Source organism: Procambarus clarkii, unplaced genomic scaffold (assembly GCF_040958095.1).
Source record: "Procambarus clarkii isolate CNS0578487 unplaced genomic scaffold, FALCON_Pclarkii_2.0 HiC_scaffold_815, whole genome shotgun sequence".
Lineage (NCBI taxonomy): Eukaryota > Metazoa > Arthropoda > Malacostraca > Decapoda > Cambaridae > Procambarus > Procambarus clarkii.
This window is the reverse complement of record NW_027189848.1, coordinates 35,846-46,182: the sequence shown is the minus strand read 5'-3', so window position 1 is coordinate 46,182 and position 10,337 is coordinate 35,846. Positions and strand designations below refer to the sequence as shown.

The 10,337-nt window shown below is 34.8% G+C and overlaps 1 protein-coding gene across 1 annotated transcript; it reads left to right on the top strand.

Moving 5' to 3' along the window:
* The first annotated feature begins 6,784 nt into the window (after positions 1 to 6,784).
* Positions 6,785 to 8,388, top strand: LOC138361798 (baculoviral IAP repeat-containing protein 8-like). Its single transcript, XM_069320928.1, has 3 exons — positions 6,785 to 7,292; positions 7,421 to 7,585; positions 7,696 to 8,388. Exons 1-3 carry the CDS (start codon positions 6,926 to 6,928, stop codon positions 8,379 to 8,381), a joined length of 1,218 nt encoding a protein of 405 aa, XP_069177029.1. The 5' UTR covers positions 6,785 to 6,925; the 3' UTR covers positions 8,382 to 8,388.
* Positions 8,389 to 10,337: the final 1,949 nt, after the last annotated feature.

Below are 10,337 nucleotides of genomic sequence, written 5' to 3'. Positions count from 1 at the left end.
TTTTACCCTCTGTATTTCAGACACCGTAAATAAAATCAAGTCAGTTATCGAGCTCCAGCTCTCGTCCCCGCCTTAATTCTCTTTCGTATCTTTGTAAATAACCCATCAATTTCCCTAAAATTAAAAGCAGACATACTTCAAAGTTAGTAAATAAGATCAAGTCAGTTACTGAGCTCCAGCTCTCGTCCCCCACCCTCTTCCACCCTCAAGTCTTTGTAAATAAACCATCAATTTCCCTTAAATTTTTACCCTCTGTATTTCAGACACCGTAAATAAAATCAAGTCAGTTATCGAGCTCCAGCTCTCGTCCCCGCCTTAATTCTCTTTCGTATCTTTGTAAATAACCCATCAATTTCCCTAAAATTAAAAGCAGACATACTTCAAAGTTAGTAAATAAGATCAAGTCAGTTACTGAGCTCCAGCTCTCGTCCCCCACCCTCTTCCACCCTCAAGTCTTTGTAAATAAACCATCAATTTCCCCCCGAAATTTTTACCCTCTGTATTTCAGACATAGTAAATATGATGAAAACAATTATAAAACTCTAGCTCTTGTCCTCTGTCCAAGTTCACTCCTGTAAATTCATTACTATCAATCCAAATCCCCCTGAGCTTTAAACACCCAACTACATTTTCAGACATAGTAAATAAAAACCAGTTCAGTTATCAAGTTACAACTCTTGTGCCCCAGCTTAGTTCATTTGTGCAAGTTCTTTATTTTCCAACTAAATCACCCTGAGATTTAAGATCACCTTATTTTCTAACGTAGTAAAATTAATCTGGACATTAGCCTTAGATCATCAGACATAAATATATTCGATCAAGTCCGTCTCCAGCGTATCTCTTATCCGAGTATACACATAACCCCAACCTGTTTAATTATCTTTCACCCCCTCCCACCTTCCTCCATCTCATCCAAGTCTCATAAATTTAAATGTAGCTGTTAATTTGCGTTCTTTCCCCATTCATAGCATATTCTCTGTAAGTTCAGATCTGTACTTAGTCTTACATATTCTCTAGTTCTTTCCCATTTATACAAGACTTAAACAACTATTACCGTCTCCTCTATCTTATTTAAACATGAGTCATATGTAAATATACCCGACTCTTTCCATCCATTACAAGTCCTAGCTTGTTCACCGCCCAACTCACTACGCTATTTCTACTCTACATGTTATAGCATGTTTTCCGCTCATCTTGGTACCAACCCTTACAATCTCTCTCTCATTCCTTTACATGTCTCAGCATGTTCGCCTCGCATCTTACTACGCTGTCTACTTTACATGTTGTAGCGTGTATTACTGTGTCCCATATCTTATTTAAACATGAGTCATATGTAAATATACCCGACTCCTTCCATCCATTACAAGTCCTAGCTTGTTCACCGCCCAACTCACTACACTGTCTACTTTACATGTTGTAGCATGTTTTCCGCACATCTTGATACCATCCCTTACAATCTCTCAATCCTTTACACATCCCAACTTTCAACCCTTTCTTACAATTTTCCTCCATCCCTCCGCTACATGTTCTTACCCGTTCATTACAGTCCACTACATATTCTCTAATCATCTCTGTACTAATTCTCAAAACTAGTTGTTTCTGTCATTTTAGTAAGTAAGTAAGTAGATCATCGTTATTAACAACGACAACAACAACAACAACAGTAACATTACTAATTCACAGTAAGTTACTACTGAGCATTTGGTAGTTATCCATTTTCAAATAAGGTCAATATAAATCATTCTAAGACATCTTCGTACAATTAAAGATACTTGCCTGTGCACTAAGTCATTACTTACAGTAGCATCTTAAGGCATTGTTTTCGTAACTCAGTTTTATTAAACATACACCTTCATTAGTCAAAGGAAAACTTTTCAAGTCATTGTATTCAATATTTCCGTTAAACTTACTACATCATGTCATTATTCTGTTTCATAATTAAGTACTTGTTTCAGTCCTCCAATGTAATAAGCAAATTATTCTATTAAGGATAAAGAAATCTTATTTAGAAGAGACATTAAGTTTATTACAACATTTAACGCATACAAGTGTTTTAGTAGTTATACAGGTATTTCAAGAAATCATAAGTGTTCAAGAAGCAATTATATACAAGTGTTCTTAGTAGTTATACAAGTGTTCAAGAAAATCATATACAGTTATTCTTAGTAGTTATACAAGTGTTCAAGAAAATCATAAGTGTTCAAGAAGCAATCATATACAAGTGTTCTTAGTAGTTATACAAGTGTTCAAGAAGCAATCATATACAGGTATTCATAGTAGTTATACAAGTGTTCAAGAAATCATAAACACTACAGTCTTATATAGAAATAAACATTTGAATTTATAAAAGAATTATAAGTAAAACATGTATTTGATTTCACACAATGAAACTCACTATCCAGCAAGTTAAAAAATCCATCACATGCACAGCATCCCCCTTCCCCTTCTCCAAAATAGATTAGTTTTTGTCCCTTAAATTCCTTTAAAACATAGAAAGCATCGTTATAAACATTATCATCACAAATCAATTCAGGCCAGGACATTAGAAGTACTTCTCTGTCATTACAATAAGTCCTAACTGCTTCTACAGCATCCATTTGTTCAACCTCCATCCACTTACTCTCACCCATATTCGAGTAATTATCTGTAGCTCGTACCACATTAGTATGCCTTATCCTAATAAGATTTTCAATAAAGGCCATACCAGAGAAAACACCAAGTACAGGATCCTGTCCTATAAATCTCATCACTGCCTCTATTTCTATCTTTTGGGGGGTATGATATCCTATTTCTGGTCTCATCTTTATTAAATTTAACGGAAAAGATGGAAAGCTCTCCTCCATATGATCAATTAAACTCCAATGTTCATCTTCTTCTGTTTTAGGGTGAATAATACTAAGCTCTTTCACAGTCTTACTATTTACCTGCTGTTGCAGTTCATCCTGGCTCATTATAGTATACACTTCTCGTTCTTCAGAACTCAACTTATTAATAAACCAGTTTGCAGCATTTGGAGAACCAATTTCATCCACAAATTTTCTTATAAAAAATTTATCCTTTAAGTTACATCCTATAGGCACTTCTTCAAATTCTGGAAATATGTATTTAAAACGGGGTTTAGGTCTAAAAGTGCAAATTATTTTATCGCCTTTAAATAACAAAGAAATTTTCTTCATCTCAGCCTTACTAGGAATTTTCGTCAGCAACAACACTTGACAATTCTCATGTTTCTTGAGTACATCTGTAACACTCTCTTTTAAGCTAAATAAGACTATATCACATTTTATCATTGGAAGTTCTTCTTTCAACTTTATAAAATCACGACCAATCAGTATCATTAAAACATTTTCACTTTTGCTAATAAACTTTGCTAGAGCTGGAACAATGTTCTCATGCGTACATTTATCAGTATGTGTCATCACTTTATAAGTCTGTTTTTCCGCCAGGGGCATATTCTTCCACAAAACAGTCGAAGCTGGACTTTGCCATATAGTTTCTGACACAAGATCAGGCATGCTTCCAAACCCTGGTAGACTCTTCACATCCATCACATGGGGTAGATCTTTAAACAAAGAAAAATACAATATTTAACACAGGGACTATTAAATAATCATAATATTTCAAAACTAAAAGATATTCAATAATAAGCAAAATTATATCACAACAAATATAACGAGTACTGTAAGTACATCATACAATAATCACTTACTGTATACAGCAGCCATCGATCCGAGTATGTCTTGTCACTGCTGGACCGAGATGGGGAGTTTATGGCAAGATATATCCCGACCTAGCTTATCACATCGGAGATTGTTACGCTCCGCCCCTCTCTCTTAGCTGTAGTTTCCAAATTAGTTATATGTATTATTTTAGATCTACTAGTTTTAACTAAGATATTCTCTTCTGTTTATTAGATCCATCCTCTACTTGTTTCTTCTCTCTCCCAGTCCCCGTAACATCTTCTCCAAGAGGTATACGAACCATTAATAATTCTTTTTTATTATTATTCTTTAAAACATAAGCTAAATGGGATAGTCCTGGAAAATAGTGTGTCTCCCATTCTTCTTGTTCTTCTTTACTCCATCCTATTCCGTCATTAAACCCAATACCATATGGAATAATTATACGCTGGATTAAATTATTATTTCTTGCCTGACAACAAATTTGTCTTATTGCAGATTTAAAACTCCAACGTTTAATAATATCTTTCTGTAATCCTAGATCTTCATTAGAGCTACTGTATTGAAGTCCTATAATATGAGGTTTTATTTCTGGTTCTGGAGATAAAGCAAGTACTATACCACCAGGAGTTATATTATTCTGTACCACTTCACACTCGGAAACTTTACTGTAAGGATATTTTTCCCATAACAGTTGTGCAAATCCACCAGATAAATTATGAGAATCGTAGACAAGACAGTCTCCAGGTTTTAGAATTTCATCACTAGTAAAATCAGCATCTATAATACACTTATTCAAACGCTTAAGCTTCACTTGCATGTACATAGAACAATCCATCTTGAAGTAAGACAGAAAAAGTTTCGTACCTCTTCCTATATACTCAGAAAAGTAGAGTTGACATTTAGACATTAAAAAAGGGAGAAAATAAACACACGAGTTTCTATTTTGTTATTTAATGTGTAAAAATGTACAATGTATTTAATTTGTAAAAATGTACAAAGTATAAATTATTTACAGACATTATTATTCCCAATCCATCTTCTCTTCTAAATTTGTAAAACTACTACTAACACACATTGTAACATTAGTATCAACAGACGTAGTAACATTAACAGGTGTTGAATTAATTGTATCAGACAACTTAGTGTTGATAGAAGGTGAACTAGCATCAGCGGTAGCAGGCGTAGCATCATCTTCAGGTGTCCTAGCAGCATCAGTAGCATTAGTTGTGGATCCATTTTGAAGAACAGCAATGTATGGAATCTTATTTTCAAAGATGCCGTGGGTGGATGACTGAGGAGGAACGATGTTTTCAGGACGTACTATGAAGAGTACAATACCTCGTTTTCGTAGTTTTTGTCCTATTTTCTCAAGTATAGGCAAATATTTACTTTCCCATACTGCGCAGTTGTCCAAATAACTTGACATGCCAAACCCATATGGAATAATAATTCTCTTAACACATCTTTTAAGAATGAAAACAAGGGCTTCCTTCAGAGCATTTTCAAACCAGCGCCATCTCTGATATTCTGTATCTTTTTCAAGTCCATCGTAAAAATGTTCATCTAAACTTCGTACTTCACACGGAGGATTTTCATATGCTGGTAAAGTTGCAGGTCTACTAGCAAACTGAGTCACTAAACCAATAATAAGGGGTAGATGGGGATCTTCATCCATCCTGTTGTTAAATTCAGGTGGTTCTCCAATATGTATACTGCCAGGGTTACTGCGATAAGATACAACAGCCCTGTTTTTGTAAGGAAAGTTTTCACGATGTAATCTCGCATATGGGTAACGATCCCACAATCCTTGCACAATTTTACACATTTGTACACTCGTAGCATCAAGATCGTACAATAAACAGTCGTGATTATTGTAGACGGACAGGGAGGCAAAGTCTCCAATAATAGTCTTGATCTCCATAGCCTTGAATATCCAAGCTTGAAGTAGATTCCGACATCCAAGAAGAGGAGGACGCCGTAAGAGATCACTCCGGGGAAGCATATATACATCTTTAGGCTGCGCGTAGAAACACTGCGCACACAAAAGGTTGCCAAGTGTTACTTGCTCTTCCTCTGCATAATCTCCTCGTTAAACAGTAATTTAACTTCCACTCCGTAGGGTTTTAACTGTTTATACATATCTTCAATAACAGGAAGATAAGTATTTTCCCAAACTTTATCTCTTCGAACACATGTAATCCCAATTCCTGTTGGTATTATAACTCTCATAATTTGAGGAGAGCCCTTGATAAAGTTAAATAAATCTTTCATACCATTCTTGAAGTAGACGAGACGATTAATGGATGTATCTTCGTTTAATCCAGAGAGCATGTTTCTGTCTTTTGAGTTTTCTATAATTCCCTGAGCAATGTTATTACTTTCTATAGGTAATCCAATACCGTATTGAGTGGCTATAGCAACAATATACGGAAGATTTTCTCCTTTAGAGATATGAATTGTTCCTGGTACTGGACGATCTTCAGGGATACATCTCTTAAGACTGTACAAGGGTCGGCGAACATTATAAGCGTCAGCATGAGAATATTTCTTGGCTAAGTCTAGGGCCATTCCTCGGGGAACACAGGATATACAGTTCACTCCGTACACAATACAGGTTTCATTATTACAAAATGAATCGTCGGTTAAATAACCCTGACAAGTTGTCAGAACAGTATCCATGGTGAATTTTCTTCCTCGTAAGGTAGTAGATACGATCCAGATAGTCGTAATAATATCCCTAATGTGAGGTCCGCGCTCTTATATTGGGGGTAATGTAAAAGTTACCACTTATTTGAATATATTAATAAGGATTTTTGTTACCTTAGAGCGATATTATATATGACATTATAACTAATAGTATATTTCATTTTAGGATATAGATGCTTTAAGCATATATTTTAATTAGATTAAATAAGAATTTACTACTAAATTATATATATATATCTATCATTATGTACGGCAGCTACGAATAATGACGTAACAGTATACTTTTAGCGAGATTGCCAAAGTGATGTATTTTTCTAATAAGTCTAATAAATAATGAAAGTAGTCTACTAAGTATTTATATAAGAGCTTTATTTAATTATGAAACTTTAAGGATTTTTAAGTAGAGAAGTATTTAGAGGAAATTACTGTCTATTATAAATGGGGAAACTGTTAAATATGTAGCGATGTACGATACTTATTTTAGGGATATATATACTTGCTTATCCTACTCTAATAGTTAGTGCTGCCCTCACACGATGGATCCTTTGTGTGCCAGGAAGTTTTACAGTATAGAAAGCCTTAAATGTGCAGGAGTTAGACTACAAACATTTGTGGATTGGCCCATTAAGTGGTTAAACCCTATTGACTTAGTTGAAGATGGGTTCTATTACCTTCGCAATAGTGATTACTGTTTGTGTGCATTTTGTTATTGTATAGTAGGTGCATGGATTGTTGGTGATACCCCCAGAAGACGTCATAAGATCATTAATCAAGACTGTGCCTTTATTAGAGGCAAGAGGAGTGACAATGTTTCTTTAGAGGTGTCTGAGATAGCTTTCAAATATGGACTGGAATTTGTTTCCCATAAAATAGAACTGGGAAATAAGAAAATAAGTGGTAGTAGTAAGTATATATTCTTATGATGTATTCTTATACCAGTCTTATATACTCTGTACAAAACTTGATTGCTTAAATAGATACTTCTTATTCTTCTAAAGAATAATTTACGTAACTACGTTATATTTTTTTAGGTGGTGCTCCTCCTAAGGAAGATCTGGGATTGATCAAATTTAGGAAATCGCTGAATCCAGGATTGGTAACTTATAAATCTCGCCTAGAGACATTTGCTATGACATGGCCTGGAAGCGTCAAGCAAACTTCTCATGAGCTGGCAGAAGCTGGTTTTTTTTACTGTGGTATGAAGTGTTTTAACTATTTTAACTTAATAGAGTTATAAGTAAAGAAATAATGAATATTAGTTAAAAGATAGTAACGAGATAATGCTGGATTGTTTTATGGTTTTCAGGTATAAGTGACCACGTCTGCTGCTATCACTGCGCCTGTGGAATACGAAATTGGAGACCAGAAGATGATCCTTGGACGTTACATGCGAGATGTAGTCCAGAATGTGCTTACATTATTCTTGCAAGGGGCAAGGAATTTGTTAAGAATGCTAGATTGACAATACCATTACCTATAAAACCTATAGACAATGATTTAATTAATATCTTAATGGAGGGTATGGATAAGTTCAAACATCTGATTCATCAAAAATTATTACCTGTGGAGAGTATAAGATATGCTTTAAGTGAGTATCTTAAGGAATCCAGAGATTTGTTACCTTTTATTATACAAAGTAGATGCCTAGAAATCGTGTTGAGGTATATGCAAGAGGGTACAGATATTTATTTACGGGTACGGGACTTAATTTATGAAGCAGTTGATGATAAAAAGGAACAAGAAGCTACGCTTGAAGATCTGGGATTGAAAACTTTACCGGAGACTTGTACTAACACTGTTGAAAACAAGGACTGTACAGAACAATCTTGGGAAGAAGATATTTTATGCAGAGTTTGTATGGATAAAAATATAAATATTGTAATACTACCATGTAAACATATGGTGACATGCAGTGGTTGTCTTTTAGCTCTGAAATGCTGTCCAATTTGTAGAGGAAATATTTTATATATAATAAATCCAATTGCTTCTTGAACACTTATGATTTCTTGAACACTTGTATAACTACTAAGAATAACTGTATATGTTTGCTTCTTGAACACTTATGAATACCTGTATAACTACTAAAAACACTTGTATGCGTTAAATGTTGTAATAAACTTAATGTCTCTTCTAAATAAGATTTCTTTATCCTTAATAGAATAATTTGCTTATTACATTGGAGGACTGAAACAAGTACTTAATTATGAAACAGAATAATGACATGATGTAGTAAGTTTAACGGAAATATTGAATACAATGACTTGAAAAGTTTTCCTTTGACTAATGAAGGTGTATGTTTAATAAAACTGAGTTACGAAAACAATGCCTTAAGATGCTACTGTAAGTAATGACTTAGTGCACAGGCAAGTATCTTTAATTGTACGAAGATGTCTTAGAATGATTTATATTGACCTTATTTGAAAATGGATAACTGCTAAATGCTCAGTAGTAACTTACTGTGAATTAGTAATGTTACTGTTGTTGTTGTTGTTGTTGTTAATAACGATGATCTACTTACTTACTTACTAAAATGACAGAAACAACTAGTTTTGAGAATTAGTACAGAGATGATTAGAGAATATGTAGTGGACTGTAATGAACGGGTAAGAACATGTAGCGGAGGGATGGAGGAAAATTGTAAGAAAGGGTTGAAAGTTGGGATGTGTAAAGGATTGAGAGATTGTAAGGGATGGTATCAAGATGTGCGGAAAACATGCTACAACATGTAAAGTAGACAGTGTAGTGAGTTGGGCGGTGAACAAGCTAGGACTTGTAATGGATGGAAGGAGTCGGGTATATTTACATATGACTCATGTTTAAATAAGATATGGGACACAGTAATACACGCTACAACATGTAAAGTAGACAGCGTAGTAAGATGCGAGGCGAACATGCTGAGACATGTAAAGGAATGAGAGAGAGATTGTAAGGGTTGGTACCAAGATGAGCGGAAAACATGCTATAACATGTAGAGTAGAAATAGCGTAGTGAGTTGGGCGGTGAACAAGCTAGGACTTGTAATGGATGGAAAGAGTCGGGTATATTTACATATGACTCATGTTTAAATAAGATAGAGGAGACGGTAATAGTTGTTTAAGTCTTGTATAAATGGGAAAGAACTAGAGAATATGTAAGACTAAGTACAGATCTGAACTTACAGAGAATATGCTATGAATGGGGAAAGAACGCAAATTAACAGCTACATTTAAATTTATGAGACTTGGATGAGATGGAGGAAGGTGGGAGGGGGTGAAAGATAATTAAACAGGTTGGGGTTATGTGTATACTCGGATAAGAGATACGCTGGAGACGGACTTGATCGAATATATTTATGTCTGATGATCTAAGGCTAATGTCCAGATTAATTTTACTACGTTAGAAAATAAGGTGATCTTAAATCTCAGGGTGATTTAGTTGGAAAATAAAGAACTTGCACAAATGAACTAAGCTGGGGCACAAGAGTTGTAACTTGATAACTGAACTGGTTTTTATTTACTATGTCTGAAAATGTAGTTGGGTGTTTAAAGCTCAGGGGGATTTGGATTGATAGTAATGAATTTACAGGAGTGAACTTGGACAGAGGACAAGAGCTAGAGTTTTATAATTGTTTTCATCATATTTACTATGTCTGAAATACAGAGGGTAAAAATTTCGGGGGGAAATTGATGGTTTATTTACAAAGACTTGAGGGTGGAAGAGGGTGGGGGACGAGAGCTGGAGCTCAGTAACTGACTTGATCTTATTTACTAACTTTGAAGTATGTCTGCTTTTAATTTTAGGGAAATTGATGGGTTATTTACAAAGATACGAAAGAGAATTAAGGCGGGGACGAGAGCTGGAGCTCGATAACTGACTTGATTTTATTTACGGTGTCTGAAATACAGAGGGTAAAAATTTAAGGGAAATTGATGGTTTATTTACAAAGACTTGAGGGTGGAAGAGGGTGGG